At 44.5% G+C, this 18,002-nt stretch overlaps 1 protein-coding gene across 2 annotated transcripts in view; it reads right to left on the bottom strand.

The window, feature by feature from the left end:
* Positions 1-2,014: 2,014 nt before the first annotated feature.
* Positions 2,015-18,002, bottom strand: part of ABHD2 (abhydrolase domain containing 2, acylglycerol lipase) — a 62,548-nt gene continuing 46,560 nt past the window's right edge. For both annotated transcript variants that reach the window (XM_067555670.1, XM_067555671.1), the window contains 5 exons: positions 16,232-16,324; positions 14,197-14,307; positions 12,471-12,540; positions 10,824-10,908; positions 2,015-9,526 (listed from right to left, as the gene is read on the bottom strand). In XM_067555670.1, the coding sequence (XP_067411771.1) occupies positions 9,330-9,526; positions 10,824-10,908; positions 12,471-12,540; positions 14,197-14,307; positions 16,232-16,324 (556 nt within the window). In that variant the 3' untranslated portion in view covers positions 2,015-9,329. The remainder of the gene's footprint in view (positions 9,527-10,823; positions 10,909-12,470; positions 12,541-14,196; positions 14,308-16,231; positions 16,325-18,002) is intronic.

The raw sequence follows: 18,002 nt of genomic DNA, 5'->3' as shown, positions 1-18,002 counted from the left end.
GTGTTTCATGTTGCAAGGGGAGCTGAGGGTCTTTGGCCTTTCTGGAAAACCAAGCCCTATGAATGGTCTCAGTTTTCCAAGGAGACTCCAGGCTATACTGCCCTCCAAGCCCTCTCTCTAGTGCTATGTACTGGTTAGATTTAGACATGGGCTGGTCAGGTTGCACAGGATAGATGAGTAGTACATGCATGTCCCTGGTAGCTGGGACAAGGTGACATGCCCCATGGCAGGAGGGAGGACACCAAGTGGCTGAAGGCACTTTAGGCAAGTCCTGGCAGTGGCGCTGGCCGGTGGGCAAAGACAGTGCAGTGAGTGAGAAGGGGGCACTGTCTCAGAAGCAGGGACCACTGGGAATGCCATGGGACTGAGCCTGCAGACTGGAAAACAAGAAACAGGACCACGATAGCCAGAAAAGTGTGCTACAGTAATGCCAGCTCTGATGGCTAGAAGACAGATTGGGATTTGGGTGCCTGGCATGCTTTAGATGGGCCAGTGTTCAGGTGCCAGACAAGTTAGAGGGCACATGCAAGGTGGCATAGCCTAATCCAGGTATTGAACTCTGAGGCAGATGGCTTCTCTGTGGCGTTTCTAGTGCTGCTGAGAGCGGCTGGGGTACAAATGGCCTCACCTACCACACGTGGTAATTTCAAGCAGAATGAGAGCTTTGAGCATCCAAGAGGGCCTGTGGGCTCATGCCACATATGCCTCGGCTGCCCCAGCAGAGGCAGATCTAAGCTGGGTAGCAGTACTTTTCTGTGGAGCATCGGAACCATTGGGGGAAGAGCAGGGGACTACAGAGCATAAGGAGAAGAATCAGGGTGTGCGCCCACAGACTGAGAGTGCAAGTAGCAGCTTTTGAATGCTAGGTGCTAACCTTTTGCAGGGCTGCCAATGCTACTTGGCTGCAATGAGTCCAGGGCGTTTCAGTAGGCAGGACTGTTGACCTACCAGTTTTCTTCCACCTGGCACCCCTTTCATGTGGCAGCTTGTCAGAGCACTGCCACCTTGCAGCAGGATCCTTCTCTGTATTGCGACTTTTTCAGAGCTGAGCAGGGCTGTGCTCCAGATCAGGCAGCTTTGTGGCTTTGCAGTTCGAGATGAACATCGTCTGAAAGTTCCCACCTTCCCCATTGCCAGCGTTCCCAAATGCACCTCTCACTCCATGCATCAGCTGCCAGTGAAACGCCACATGACATGACAACTTCCCAGGACAAAGTACTTCTCCGAAAGCAGTGGCAGTGCATGAAGTCGTTACCTCCCTTCCTCTGCAATTCTGTATTTTGTTCTGGTCACCTCATCTCAAAATACAGCAGAAAAAGGTAGAGATGGGCAGCAAAAATGATTAGAGGCTTGAATCAAGCAACAAACCAACAGGAGGGTATAGAAACGAACTGCCCTTCCCCCCCAGCTATTTAATAAAACCAGCTGTTGGAATTCTAGCACTGGCTGCTGTTAGAAAGCGGATATCTGATTAGGCAGACTGCTGGTCTGCTCCGATATAGTAATTTCCATATGGCAAGGTTAGAAGGGTGGTACCCCACAGCATGGCTCAGTCTGGAATTCAAAGTTTTGTTAGGAAATTTTAAATTTCCATAAACACCAGACACCTTCTGCGAGGTGTAGAGAGATGGAGGAAAGAAATATTCTAGAACAGAATTCAGGCATCTGTGGATCTGATGCTTATCTTGATGACTGTCTGAAGTGTTCGAGCTCACAGCAATTCACATTCACTCTAAGGAGACACAGGATTCTGCTATACTCCAAAGCACTTGCCTCCCACTCTTCATTTCTCATTCTTGGATGGTGGATTTCCAAGGCACCCGTATAGGGCTATGGATACCAGCTTGATCAAGATGCAACAAAGTCCCCTTTCAGAAAAGCCCTTAATTTATGCCATTTCATGGTCGGACATTATTGCTGCTCAGGGTCTCCCAATGCGAAGGAAAACAAATTCAGGGAAGATGAACCCATTAATAAAGAGCAACTTTTATATACACAGCTACCACACAAAGAATTGAACTGAGTGAGTCCTTTATTTTTTTAAGTAAAGAAATTCAATTGAATCAAAGATAACAAAATTACATTGTTTTGCAATAACCTCCATTAACATCACACAGAATAAAGAAAAAAAAAAGTCAAGGACACAGTTTAACTTTTTAAAGGTAAATGTCAGCAGATATAGAAAAATTGCATTGCTAGTTGCAAATCTTCTCCCCAGGAGCTGGCAGCTGGGGGCGGGTCTCAATACACAAACGCAACCTTTTCAGGGCAGCATTTAAAGTTAAAAGCATCAGGAATGTGGAAGTGATGATTCCAGACAGTCTATTTGGAAGCAAAATTTCCCATAAAACTATTTTTTAAAATTTCGGTTGAACAGCAACAGTTCAAAGACATCAAAAAAGTTACACTCAACCAAGGCAGCTGCACTGGCAGAAATCAAAGAGTGCACAGATACAGATCTGGCTTCCTGAGGTGTAAGGATACCCCCTTCTTCTTGGGGACACTTGGGAGAGAGGGAAAAGGGCTTTTCTTGAAAGATTGTGCTTTCTTAATGAAGAGAAACACAAAGGTTTGTAGTGAACCAACGTTTGGAACCAGAGACAAATCACTGCACAGCTGTGAAAAAATCATGCAGTTTTGAGAGAGCTTCACTTGGACTGAATGGTCATTTTATCATCTAAATTTGGCCCAAAAGCCATATTTCTTAAGACTCCCTAGGCAGCTGCCACGAGAAGGTTTAGCACTCTGGTAGAACATGCTCTCACTGATCACTTTGATACAACGTCCTGCTTCGTCTGGTCATAGTCATGTTCTCTGCATGACCAGACAGATGCTATACAAAAGTTTGCCAGTCACTCAAAAGCAACAGCAATATATGCCCATACTTATACAGCCAACTCTGGGATTCAGAGACCTGGATGCTCCCCAAGAGGGTTTGAACTAACCAGGCTGCTAGAAGTTAGACAAGCCCATTCCGTGAGAAGAGAATACACGCCTTTCTACACACAGAGGAAGCAGGGCTGGACTCGTCTTGAAGGAGCCATTAGATCTGCTTGGAAAAGGCTGTCTCCTCTTACAGCCCCAGTGCGGTAAATGCTGCCCTTTAATACGATTGTGCCCTTTGATTTAACCAGCAAACAAATTTAAAAGAAGGATACAAAATGTTCAAATGAACTACAGTGCAGTTCTTGATAACACTTCCAAGCCAACCCAGATGATTAAAAAGAGATGATTTGAACTCAGCTGTGATGCCACCACACCTCAGCCCCCTCAGCCAAAAGCAGCAGAGTTAGAAGAAAACAAGTCCAGATGGAGACAGACTGGACACAGCAGCAGGATGAGGTCTGGCAGAAGAGGGGGCATAGATCCCAGCATCATTGCAAGTCACCTCTCCGTAGGCTGCTCGGTGCACCCCAGCCTCTGTTCTGAACAGCCTTTTTAAAAACAAACAAACAAACAAACAAGTCTTCACACCAAGAACAATTTGCTTTCTGCCTAGAATTTGGACCCTTGCAGTAAACATTGCTGTTCTGAGTCATTACGGCTGTTGCACGCTACCCAACACACACAACTGCCAATGGAAGGACACATGATGTCTGATGGGAGCAACGCACACATACAGCCTTCTGACTGGTTAGTGTTACAGCTGTCCATACACCACCAACACAAGGCTGGGTCCCTTTTGAGGCTTTTACAAGTGCCAATAAATCCCAGATAGGTATAGCATTCCCAGGAGGTTCCTTCCATTGCTCCCCAGTGTCACTGCATTTGGAAATAAACCTCCTGGCCGCGGCTTACTCCTCTGAGATGTATCTGATAAGGAGACTGCCCACCTCCCGCCGTGCACTATGGGGCCAATGAGCAAGTGGACTGAGGAAGCTAACTCATTGGAACCTGGATTTTTTGGATTTTAGAAAGGAAACATATTTATGTTTTACTCCAACAGCTGCGCATCAATCCCTATCTCTATAGGCAGCAGAAGTCAGTTGTAAAATCATCTACTACTTAGTTAGTTATAATTTTAAGCCTTAAAACATATACTCTAGCTGGTTTTAGGCTGTCAAAACCAAGGTCCTTTCCTAGCTCAGCACACGCTTGTCATTCAGTGACATTTCATCCAGAGCCAGGCTGCTTTTAGCTTTGCCTCCAAAGGAGGAAAGTTGGGTGTTCGCTTTTTCCATGAGAGCAGAGAGCTACAAAGCAGCAGAGCTGCAGATATGCGTTACTGAAAGCTGGCAGGCATATTGATGTTGAGAAGGAAGTGGGGAAGAAAATGGGCAAGGCACTAGGTGTCTGAAGGGTTGTGGTCTATGAAGCTTGACAGAATTAGGATGGATGAAGAAACAGTAGCTTGGCTAAAGTCAAGTTTCATGAGACATCAGTACACTCTGGGTTTGAATGTAATGCTCAGAGTTCATGTCAGGAAGTGCTGAGGAGGAGATTGCAGAGAGTTTCAGGTGCCTTCACAGTGCAACAGCAACAGCAACAGATTCATTTGGAAACTCTTCAAAAGGAGAAAATTAGAAACCAGCTATCAAAGGTTCTGGGAGGTCTGATATAAAGAAAACATGTTCCTCATGCTTTTGTCTCAGAGCAGGTCTCAGCTGCTCACCTGCAAAGTTCGAATCTCTGCAGACACCTGGTAGCAGGGAAAGGAAGGTTGGACCAGTCTAACCATTCAGGGAGAATTGGCTGCTATCTGAGTAGGACAGTCTCTTTCTGGTGGTTTGTTTCTGAGTGCTAATGATACCCAGTGATGGGGTGCATGACTGCTTATTCCATTCTACTGCAAAATCCACTTGTTAGCTCCCATCTCAAAACAGCAGATCTAAAGAGAAAAGCTGCATTGTTCCATATGCATTATCAGGCTATTTCAGGACATATTCATAGATTTACACTTTGGATGCTTGCTATGGCTAGTGTGGTTTTGGAACATTTTAGGAGACGCTTGTTGTGGAAGAGAAAGAGTCTCTAAAGGCCTGGGATGCACACACACAACTGTCACCTCTAAAGGTAAGAGCTCAAATCTGATCTAGATCATATGCTATTGCCATGATGGTCTCAACTTGGTCCCAGGCATGCATATGCCCACATACACCACCACTGCTACCATAGTGCATGCAGGACCGCAAGTTAGGACGGATGTACAACAGCAGACCCTCTTACGGAAGTGTGCACTGTCCCCTCCAGCTATAGGGTTTAATACAGAAGCCTGGATATAGAAATATGTAGTGCAGCAGATTTTTAGCTAGAGGGAAGGGAGGAGAAATTATCTGCAAGATTATGGCTTCCAGTCTGACTGGCAAACTCTTAAAAGTTTTACACCACTGGTCCTGGCCCATGCTTTCAAAGCCACAGCAAATCACACTGGTGAGTTTATATTAACTATTTCTAGCTACAAAAACCTTGTTGGGATGAAATTAATGAGACTCAAATGAGAACTTTAAAACCCAGGACAAAAAGCCTTAAGCAACCCCTTCCCTTTCTCCCAAAACTAAGCTAGCTAACTTCCACACCCGCAGTATTAATCAAGCAGAATATACTCCAAACACAAGCACAACCACTTCAAGTGCTTTAGAGAACACAGACCACTCACCTGAAGGTGCAAGCACTCATGTGGCAAGAGTGCCAAACCTAGAGCCCATCTCCATTCCCCCCCCAAGTGACTGCTCCAGAAAGTCTGGGATGCTAAGCGCTCCTGAAGTCTCAAACTAAGGGTAGTGCATGCATTTGTGAACGAATAGGGAAAGTAAGTGCTATGGAAATCTCTATAGGCAGTAGGACAGGGAAGAGTTCTCACCTGGTGCTACCTCTGAAGAGGAACGGATGCTGATCAAGAACTTTTTCCTTAAGTCTTAGAGAATTTCCACCATAGCATCCTATCTAACCCTGGGAGGAGCTTTACTTTCTACAGAAATGTGGTGTCTCTCTTTTGGAATCACTGCAGGTAGGATGAGCTCACAAAGGGAGAGGGGTGGCAGAGCTCAGCTGCCAACCACAGTGAAAGAAAGAATGGGAATCTTTCCAGTGAAGTCTGCTTTGTTTGCATTTCTTCAACAGTGGAATCTCTGCCTGCCCAGTTTGACTGGACAAGCAGCAACTCCCACTGGTTTGGGAATTTCCCTGACTGCTCTTCTCATTGTGGGAGGAGGTATGTTTAGTTCTCAGCAAGAACGGAAGTCACTGACTGACTGGTCACCTGCCACAATAAGATCAGTTAGTTTACACTAGACTATATCCCCGTGTTTGAAGAGATGAAGACATCACCATTCTTCCTCATGCCTTAGGAAATAGGAGACCAAAATGACATCATTCTATTAGCAGCATGGAGCAAAGCCTTTCCAAGTCAAAGCCTATCGCACTGAATCCAAGGAGATCGAGCTCCTCTTCAGGCCGGTTCTACAACACTTGGGTGTACAGTAATGCAGTTCCTGAGCTCAGCAGCTAAAGAGCTGCCAAAGACATTGAACATCCAAAACAAGTGCCTCCAAAACAACAGTCCCTTTTATTTCCACATCAGAAAATAGTTACAAGTTACCACCAAGGGAGAAAGCCTTCAACACTTACTTTTAGAGAACTGACATTCTACAAACAAGGGCCTAGTTTCCAGAACACTTTGAGGAGTTACAAAACTGGGCTTAGTTTAATACCGCTGAAAACCCAGGGCTTAGCTACACTGGAGAGGGGTAGAATTCATAATTATTTAATTAGAGAAAAATATTGAGGTTGTTTTTGTTTTAAAAAAAAGCAACTATTTGGGAAACAGCAAAGATATTTTTTGCTTCAACTACATCAACATGTAACCAATGCCTGGGTTTTGCCTGCTCTTTGAAACCTCAGCAATTTGATGGGTGTTAAGGACAACTTCTATTCCCCTAGAACCATAGGAGGAGTAGTCACTCCAGACTTGCAGCTAAGCCAGGTTTGGAGGAATGACTGCACAGTGTTCTGCAGAGGGAACTCCTTACTGTGGGAAGGGCAGCCTGGTCCCTTGGATAGCCAGTGACCTATGAAGTGCAACTGCAGAACTGGCTAGAGAGTTTAAGCTCTTCTGAAGTTCAGATCTACTGTAGATAAAGAGCCTCATCCCCATACATTTATATTATGTGTCCATGTCAATGTGTATAAATCAGATTTGCTTATATTCCACTTCTAAAAACGTGGGAGATATTCTAACGTATGTCCCATAAATTATTTAGATTAATAGCTACTTCTCCTAGGACACAGCCAAAGTCTGAATAGCCTGTATGATGATTCTGGTGATTTGTGGAGGCACTATGGACAGGAGGATGAGTACAAAGACACAATCACCAAGCAAGGATGCCCTTGCTAATGGACACCCTGAAGCATCCTTTAAGATAGCCACAAGAGTGGCCAAATCTTGCCCTAGCTTTGCTTGGTCATTTCTTCTACTTCTAGGACAAGAGCAGAACCGGAGTTCTCTCTCTAAACAAGACAATGCACAGGTTACCACAGTTTGTTAGAACAGGCCAAGGCAGCTGGCCTAAGGCAAACTGAAGGAGTTTATTTCCTGATATGATAATGCACCTTTGCTACAGTAGTTAATTATTGCTTTATTAAACAAAAGTTTCTCCAATCTACTGAAGCTCAGAAACTATGTAGCCCAGGAAGCTTATTCCATTAGAGTTACAGGCTGAAATTCAGCAGGGTATTTTACCCTTAAACTTAACTAAAGTGCCTAGAATGCAAAACCAAGGCTAAAGCAATAAAGTGCTAATTGGTGTGGGAAGTGCGACAGGAACAGATATGATGAAGTAAATGGATGATGAAAGGAGTCACAAGGACAGAAGAATGAGAGGACGATACTGAAGGAACTGAAAGTAATGCAAAGTTTGACCAAAGTTCCACTGTCTCGACAGATTGTTTCTATTTTTAAATTAAGATCCTTGATTGTCACAGGGGAGTTTTTCTTCCAGGGTGTTTATCTTAAAAGAGCCCTCTGGGCAATAGCACAGTATCAGCCCCCTACGTAAGTGACTTTCAGATTATCACACTTCACCTTATACGCTAAGTGAAGTCAATCCTGGATATCCTGGATGGGGAAAGGCATTACGAGTGGGAAGGGCATGAATGCCCTGCTGGACACAGACAGAGCTACCAGATCCTAAGAACTGTGGGGGCAGTTGTCATACAGAGATAAATATTTTAGCTACACAGGGCTAGAGACATCCAGTTCCCATCAACTCCTAGGCAAGTCATGTGGCTGAAAAAAAACCCAAAACCCAACATTCATTGCTTTGAAAGTTGAGAGAGATTTTGGAACGTTCTATCCTGGCACTTAAAAGAAGGGGAGAGAAGAAGCAAGAATTGATATTGATGTTCCCCCCCAGACACACACAGACACTCCCTAAGAAAGGGTGTATTAATTCTCTGTGAAATACTCTCACACAAAAGGGATATACCCTATAAATTGATAATCAGTGGTTCCAATGCATTAACCAGAACCAGTTTCAAAAAGACCTGGGTTAACACACAAAAATACAGTGCTAAATAACTCTTTACATTAAGAAAAGGCAAGTATCACAAGAAGGCTGTTTTGTCTTGGTGTGAGAGAGCGTTTACATAACAGAAAATCCAACGGACTGACCAACGTGAAACTCCTCTATATACAGAGGCCCAGCAGAAAAGAAATACAGGAGCAGCAGAACGCACCCCACCCCAAAGACAGCTGAAGCTCTGACAAGTTGCTCTGTGTTTTCTAACCCATCTGAATCCTGGTATGGGCATTGCCGGAAAAGGCAAGAGGCCATTGTGAGTTGGCGCAAGGCTGAAGCTCTACTCACCACTCAAGGGTTTCACCCTTTTTGCAAGCCACATCCCAGTGGCTTACAGAATCAACTACTGTCATCTACAGATTGATACAGGGTCCTCCCAATATTAGGAGAGAGATGACCAGACAGGGAGACTAGAACTCCCAGCACAACTCATCCACAGCTAAACAAGTTCTGCAACTCCCTGAAAGGACTTGACCAGCAGAAGAATGATCTGATGGTCAGCAGTACTCGGACTTCTAAGTAGGCCATTGCATTAGTTTGAGAATCCTGCAGCAAGCCCTAACCAGCAACCCAGAGCAGCAAGCCAGTTCTTCAAATGCAGCAGTGCACTGCAAACCCATAAGGAGACACAAAGATGCTCAAAACCAGTTATTGCCCTCTGTTGTAGCTTCACTTCAAAGGAAACATTGTGGCCAAACCCCAGTCCCAGGATGTCACAAAAAGGATGGAAACCTGAAACAGCAGGTGCAGGAATTCAGAGTTCCAGAAGAGGGAGATATAGTGAAGTGAATTGGAGAGAGTCTTTGGGGGCAGTTACTCCTGGCCAGATGCCGCTTGCTCTGTATCGGAGCAATGAGACTTGTTCCTCTCCCACTGGCAGATGGCATTGGTGTACTGCACCACAAGCTTATCCATCCAAGTGAGGGGTTCAGGAAAGAGTACAGCCCCCTCAAAAAAGCCCAGGTGGCCTCCATGCAGTGGTAACACAAACATGACGTTCTCCCGTTTTTCTGCAAGGTTAAAAGAGGAAGAGAGCATGAGATTTCAGAAACCAACTGCAGAAGTTAAACAGCAGAGCTCTGCATCATCCCAGACAATGGTACCCACCGTGATGTTTTAGGGCATGTATGTGCTCCCTCTGAATATTGAAGGCTTTGCAAGCACACACTCTTACTTCATGGCAGAGGAATGCAAGCTTTTTGTTGACAAGGGCCACAACTGATTTGAATGAACTGAACATATTATAGCAGCCCTCCCACTTCATATAGATGAGGAGTTCCTGGAGACAAGTACCAGCCTGCAGTGCTCTCAATACCAGCAAGCCGCTTCAGCTGAGTAAAGCACTGCAGACTGGGACTGATGTGCAGCCTATAAAGCCCAGCATCCCAATCTGCAGCACTCCATCTTGACTCAGGCACGTTGCAGGCTGGTACCTGTAGTCTCCAAAGGCTGCACAATTCCATATGAAAAGGGCTATGGGCCACACTGCAGAACTCTGGCTGCACTTTAGCCACCCCTGCTTTATGGCATAATTCATTCAGGGCACCACTTATGACTAGTTTTCTCCTTATAGCTTTTGGTGCTGGAACAAGAAGCCCTGTTATTCTACTTTTGGGCACGTGCTTTGTTCTGCAATGAGACATGAACCAGCTCTTACATTCCAAAGCTTTGAAGTATCATTTGCCTTCCTCATGGCCAAGGGACAGCAAACAGATCTCTTTGGAATCCCTCACTCCCAGTCTCATTGGGACCCAGCAACAGGTGGAAGGAGATCGCACAGCCACAAAGAATGAAAATAACCCACTTTCACTATGTTACACTTACTGTCCCCAGGTGACTGTTAATTTTAGCCCTGAATTGTTAGACACTATCACAGTAACTATTAGCAAAGCCGTCTGGGTTTTGCCCTGTTGCTTTACTGATTCTGTGTGGGTAGCCAAGACCTGAGGAAGCCATTCACTGCAGAGAAGAGACTATTTAATCTAAAGCTAAACCATTTCCAATTTTGATTCCTGACATTACCACCAGTGAGGTAGCAAGAATGTACGTTTCTTAGGAAAACAACTGGACAGGTCCCCTGGACTACACAGCCAGCTGAACAGTGTTTAGTTCAGTCTTACCAAAATAAAATTTGGAACCTTCTCAGTGAATGGCGGTTTAGAAAGTATCTTAAACTGCACAGTACACATCCACCAGATTATGGCAGTTTACAGCCAAGTCAAGCAGACCTTAAAATACATGGTAATTCATAATGTGATGAAGGGGGAATCCAAAAGCAAGTCTATTTTGGTAACTCATTCGACTCACCTGACAGAGCTCGTGGGATCGATAACAGACTATCATGTACCAGAGGGTCATCAGCAGCATTAACCAGCATGAGGGGAACATAGATCTGCACCATGAAAGAAGGAGAGAAACAGAACCAGTGAGTTAGATTCATGGTTTGAACTCAAAAGGCATCTACTCACAACCCACCTATGAATCCACAACTGAGTGCCACATCTTGTGATGGCCCCACACCTGCAGCAACATCAGGAAAGTAACACCATACATAATCAAAACCATACTAGGAGGCCTGTCACCTCTGGGCTGCTCACATTTGGTATAGTTTAGCTAAAAGGCAAGCTGAGTCTGACAGGACAATCACCAGGAACACCAGACCAACAGAGCAGTTCCAGACAGTGACACAGGATAGTTTCTTTATGACTGGTACTCAGGATGCATATGATATTCCCCACCTGTCTGGTCTGGCCAATACTTGAGAGCATTTGCATTCCACTTTTGGAAGGGAGAATCTAAGCTATCACTGCTAGGCAGATGGCCATAAAATGTACATTTGTCTTTGGCTTCTGAAGGGGACATGCAGCACCCATAGGGAACACACTGCTGAAACCTGAGATGGGATAATCACAAACTGGCAGAGACGGAATAATAGTAAAACTTCAGTTATGCCTGTTGGTTTGGGCAACAGATGTGAAGAATGTCATTTTCTTAGGCTCCCTGCAATCTTTGATGAGAGATGCTTAAGGAAGCCAGAATGGCATGCAGCCCAACCATGCTCTTTGATCAAGGGCTGACATCAGAGGATCAGATGTCAGTCATGATCACGAAAGGATTCTGCCACCATTTAAAAAAAAAAAAAAAAGCAGTGCCTTCCTCTGACACTCTTTCCTGGTATCTATCACCCTGCCTTTGGGATAGAGGTTGGACTGCAACGTGCTCTTTGTATCAGGTTACGTGCCTGAAGCTGAAGTAACTTGGAGTTTCCAAGGGTTAGCTGAGAGGATTCAGCCTCTTACTCACTATATACAGTGCAACAGGCAGCTAATGGACAGACTAACTTTTGGATATTTCAAGGCCTAGTGCAGCGGTTCTCAACCTTTTCGAGTGTGCAGACCCCTTTTTGACCTGAGAAGGGGTGTCGGAGCATCTTTCCAAAGTGGAATGATTTATTTAAAAGTTTCTGGAATTTGCACAGATGAGAATGATACCAATTTGGTATCTTCAAAAAGGCTTAACTCTAGGTTTGGCTTTGTGCTCAGAACTCTAGGTCACTACCACCAATACATAATTCTACTCTGAGGGTCTCACAATTTGGCTTCATGTAGTATAAAACCAGGAGACCTGAATTTGAAGTAAAACAGATGCCTCTTGATTTCCAAACAAGCTTTTGGTTTGAGGGGAGGGTCACTGAAGTCCCAGACGAAGATCAGGGAGAGGAATCTCAAAGAAGCTTAAAGGAGCTGGGCACTTAACTCACTGAATATGAATGGGATTTTGGTGCTTAACACCCATTAGGTTCCTTGGAACTCCCAGCCCTAACACACTATACATACTGGAGGAGTAATGAGACATGACATCTAGGTACCAGTGATGCAGAAACCATCGCGCATTCCTCTACATTCCCAAGAGCAAAATGAAAACATAACCACAATCTCTACTGTGGTAGCTCACCCTCTGTAAGTAATGCAGGCAACTCTCCTTTTCATAATACTCTTTCAGGGAACTGTAGCCATGGAACTTCCTGAGAAAGAAAACAAAGAACTAAGGCAAGAACGCTTACTCTCAGTACTGACCAACTGCCGTTTTTGATCTAGTCCACTTCACCTCAGAAGCCACAAGCTGCCCAATGTGACCTCCTTCCAGTGCTTTAATAGAGACCATCTGTTCAGGCCCATCTCAGTGTAAAATCCCAACGTCAACACAGCAAAACTGATAAAATGCCGAAGGTGACAGCCACAGTCTTCACAAGAGTGTGACCAGAGGGGGGAGGGGGCGGAAGACATTTGGCAGCACAGAACCTGCCAACTTAGTGTGCAGATCCTCACAGCATTGTGAGAGCAGAGCAAGTGCAGCTCATCAGCAAGCAGGAAGCAGGACAGATGGCAAATTAAACACTATAACTTGTGCCTGTTGAGTAGGACATGGATGAGGAAGCCTCGCCACAGCTGGGGCCTTTAAAAGCATCCTTCCTGGTTATCAGCAATCTTGAAGAGAGGATTGGCAGAGAAATTAAGGCTGGCTACATTAACAACCTCCTTTTGGTAAGCACACTCAAAAATGTTCAGCTACTCATTAGCCCTTGAAATGCAGCTGCTGAAGGACCCATCCTAGGAACTGAAACTCACTGCAGGTTAAGAGACTTCTGAAGAAAGTAAACTGCCCATTTTCCTTGTTAGGTTTTCCCCATAATGGGGGCCAATCCAGTCCCACTACCTCCTTCCCACTTCATGAAAGCAAGCAGATAAGCTGCCGGCCCCAACCAGGGAGGCCTGTTCCTTCCTTCCTGCATTCCAGAAAGACTACAGGGTAGCAGGACCTCACTTCCTGCTGGGCATATAGAGCAGGAATCCCCTTCCCTGGGGAGCAGCTTACAAAGCCCAGCTCTCCCCAGGAGCAGCAGAGGGAAACACTTTCAGTCCCTCCTGCTGGCTTTGTGGCTATAGTGTTTGGGGGTCAGGGGGAGGGCCAGTGCCTGGTTTTAGGGGAGGCTCTGGAGAGGGAGAATACGAGGCCATTGGGGAATGGACTGAATTAGTGCATTAATACTTAAAAAAGCAAAGATCAAACTTGAGAGGCAAGACTTAATATAGAAAAGGTTGATGTTTAATATTAAATAATAAAAGCCAAGAGCTGAAGTCAGCTCTATTAATGCAGCAAGGATTAAAATAAGCAAACCCTAAGGTTTTCTAAGATGAGAATAGGTGTTAAAGGTTTGTTTGTTTTTTTTTTTTTTTTTTTTGGGGGGGGGGGGAGTTGAAATACAACACTCCTCCCTCCCCCCACAATCGAAGGTAAGGCAAGGGTTAATTATAATTTGATTGGAGCCAGCATAGGGCTACCACTACCCCAATTACTGGGTGTCCCAGGCCGATGCCCAATTGGTTTTCATCCTTCTAGACTCTTTTGGGCAGGGACTGTTTTCCTAGGGTGTTAGAACAGTACCCAGAAAAATGGGGCTCTGACTCTGACTGCAGGTTTGGATGCTGTATTCTTGCAGAAGAAAGTAGCAAAGCTTGTCAAAAGCTGGATCCGATGTTGGCAAAGATTGGGGGGTTAGTCAAAATGTTAACAAAGTTGCTGATGTAGCAAATTTCAGAAGCTTTCTACCTGCCTAGCAGCAAGTAATAGGACAACATCAGTGCAAATTTGAAAAGACAGTGGATGCTACCTGTCTTACCTCATGATGGTGTCATCGATCTGCATGAGGGACGTTGCTGTGTAGAGTCTGCTCAGGTCTGCGTCTGCCAGGGTTTGGGGCTGCTTAACACTATCTCCAAACAGGACTTGCCTGAAACACATAGTAGCAGAAAATACAGTAACCACACAAAAGTAAGGCCCTATCTTGCTCAGACAACCCAGAGAAGCTTGTCTGTCATTCCTGATATAGGGAAATGAGGATTATATCCCCCATCCACGAGGATCTACTCATGAATGAGCGTGGCTTGTTAGTTTTGGCCGGCTGCACAGGGAGGTAAGCTGAGAACTTAGCAGCCTTCTCAGGGACAAAGATGCTTTTCTGTTAAATGAAGTTTTTCAGTGTGAGAGACACAGAAAGAGAGGACTTTTCAAAGCATATCCAGAGTTAGGGATGTTTCGAGCAAAGGATTTTGCAGTTAAAGGCAGCATCCTGTGGCTTCTTACCAAAGATGTGGGTGGCTCTGGTAACAGCACTAGAGATCATGGGCGTAGCATCTCCTTCCCCATCTGGTACTATTGCATAACTAGTGTGGAGACAATGTTAGTTCATACACAAAGTGATTTGGGACATTACCTTACCAGAAAGCTATCCACTGTGGACATTGTCCTAGTCAGATATTGCACCCAAGAGGGGATATGTTGCTTCACAAGAGTAAAACTCTAACCTGACAAGTAGGAAACACACAGATCCCAGAACTAAGACTGCAAGCTGTGGATAGCAGGAGGCTGGCAGGATTTCTATCCCCTTTAAGAGGCAGCTGTAGGGTAGAGCAGGAGGAGATGGAGTTTGTTTTGGGGACCTGCCCTAGAGCATAAGAGATCCATTATGGAAGCAAAATATTTTGATAACTCAACAAAACCTCCTTTAAGGTTGCAACAGGTTTCTGATTGGTTATGATACTGAGTATCCATTTAATGGAGAGATTACAGCCCTTCATACATTTTGAATTTTGTCAAGTTAGCCAAATATTTGGCTATCTGGAATGAATTATGTGGATCCCCACACACTGCACAGACAGTTTCCTAACCCCCTCCAGAAAGATTTTCCACATTGGACAGGATACGACAGTTTCACTTACAAGATTTGAATTCTGCTAATTGGAATGGGGATGAATAAGCTAGCTATTTTAATTTTCTCCCACCTCCCAAGTGTCTCTGGTCATCTTAAATAAGCAAAGGAGATACCTACATATGAAGGCAACATGCCCCAATCAGTATCTAAAGCAGTTTGGGCTGTGGTAGTGGGCAAGGGGGGAAAATAAACACGAATTTGAGTGGGCTACCAATAAGAGATAGTCACTCAATCTGCCCTATTGCTCACCCACAGCAAAGGCATGGGAGTAAGGAGAGCACAGGTATCAGCAATATATCGGAGCATTCCCTCGAGCTGCCCAGTCTTAGGTTTTGAGCTGCTTTAAGGCAAGTTTGTAACTGAGGCTACGGTGTTTGACAGAGCAACACCCCTATGCCATGAATCCTCAGCTCATATCAAGGGCAATCCTACCTCTCAGCTCAAGTATGTGTCACAACACAACCGAGAAGTGCTCCTTCACCTCTTTGAGCGTAAGTGGGTCTCTAGCTGGAAGGGAAAATACATGCAAAATATATTGCTGATGTCTGGCTGCCAAGGTATTTAGTACGGAAGGAAGGCTGTTGGCAAATGCAGAAGAACATTGCACTTCTCATCTTGCATTTACTCAGCAAATGAGCTCCTTTGGAAGGCAAAAATAAGCAGCCAGGCTCAGGCTGTATGAAAAGGATCCCCATGTGCACACTATATAGGAGCCTACACTGGACAGGCAGAATGTGAAGAATGAGATGCTGGGGCAAGCTTCCCTTTCCCTTTTGTTTGTTAAAATCACAGATCCACAGATTTCTACGTATGGAGTCTCTCTCATTTAAATTTAATCCTTTGGAAGATCCCATATGGAACTTCATATTAATTCAGTGCTGCTATTGCAGCTGAAGTTGATTGGCCCAAGTAAATATTTAGAGCAGATGGCCTACTACTGTACCTGTGAGAGAGGATGATTTTCTTCATGTTGTCTGCCATGAGGAAGTTGTAAAACCTCCGACACTGATCCCACTGCATGAAGGTTTCCTGTGCCCTAAACACAAGCACAAGTCAACATATCAAAGCAAGTAGCAACTGTATATATCTAGTTGGAACAGAGCAATAAACCAGTCTCCAAGTCACTATGACAAGGTGTTATGTAAATAGGCTGCATGCTTTCCCACCAATAGCTTAATCTCCGATAGGAAGTGGCTTGATCTCCGATAGAAGAATTTGGTAAACATCAGAAGAGATCTCTACACAGTCTTATTAGGCAACAGCTAATTACGCACTATACCATTATTGAAGTGTTTGAAGCTCTACTGAGATGCAGGACATTGATGGGAAGAGATTTAAAGTGACACTCAATTTATACTTGGCATTTAGCCTACCTACCTACCCCGTAACAATCACCACATAAGACTATGAAGGGAAGAGATTTAATATGTCTCACTATTTTAATCAGGTTCTTCTGTGCATTTCACAGTACTTTATGCATCATCAAGTTTGGCTTTCTGTAGGTGAGTTTTGCCTGCTTGCGCAGCTCTTCTACACTGCAACAAAGGCTGTGAAGTGTTCAAACAGGAAGCCCAACTCCAAACCCACAAAAATTGGTTGGAGGACACAGGGATAAAGAAAGTACCTGAAATGGCTACATTCTGAACTGTTGACCCTTTAACTGTACTGACTGGTCAGAACTCCCATTTCACAGCTTACTAAGTTAACATACTGCCAATCAGACAGAATTAACAACATCAACCAAATTATGTGAGATCTTCCAGAGCCAATGTTTCCCTTTGCTATGCAAAGGTCACGAGCAGGTTATTTCTATATCCTGTTTCAGAGTAAAGAAGAAATATACAATCCCCCTTATTTACTAAGCAGCCCAAGAATGATAGGAGTGAGTTTCAATACTGACTACAGTTCCAGAGTTTAAACATTAACACCATGGGAACTAATTGAGCAGAGGGTTTTAGCAGGACTTCCCAGGTTCAAGCCAAAGATCATAAGATCCCTAGCAGAGAGGGAGAGTTAATGAATAAGCTACATTTGTTCATGGCACTAATACACACTATGGTTTATTGCAAGAATGGAATTTAGCCTCCTGACTTCCTTATCTTCACGTCTAGCCAGGATATATCTGCCATATACTTATGGAAAAAAAGACTGTGTATATTTCATTGGAAAGCTACTTGCAGGCAACCGAACCTATAACGTCATTTAAATCCAGGTTAATTATTAGAGCTATCATACCTTTCCATGCCTGCTGTGGACTGCAGGCCTTATGCTATAAAGAGCATGAACAGAGTGCAAAATGACACAGTTTCCTGTATTTAATGGACTGTGCAGGTTTGATGGGCATGGGAACCTACACCACAGTCAGCAGCTCATGCTGAATGTCACATTCCACATGATCAAGAAACAAGGCCATGCTGTCGAGAACAAACAGCAGAACCAAGGCTGCACAGATACAAGACACTTCGTGAGAAACAGACATGTCTCCTTTTAGCCTTAAGGGTTGAATTCCCCCATGTAAGTTAATTGATAAAAATAAGGCTTTTGTCTACTTTACTATCTGCAGCCTCTTCTCACTGTGCAGAGACAGCTCCCAACATCTGAATGGCTTCCAACATATCCCAAATCTCCTTTACCTTAGCTCAACCTCAGTCTTCTCTCTCTATCATCAACTGCCTTAGAATTGGCCAAGACAGTGTGACAAAGGAAAGCGATCT

Source organism: Emydura macquarii, unplaced genomic scaffold (genome assembly GCF_026122565.2).
Source record: "Emydura macquarii macquarii isolate MOO-44397 ecotype Brisbane River unplaced genomic scaffold, CSIRO-AGI_Emac_v2 contig_1644, whole genome shotgun sequence".
In the NCBI taxonomy this organism is placed as follows: Eukaryota; Metazoa; Chordata; order Testudines; family Chelidae; genus Emydura; species Emydura macquarii.
This window is presented reverse-complemented; position numbering and strand designations above follow the sequence as displayed.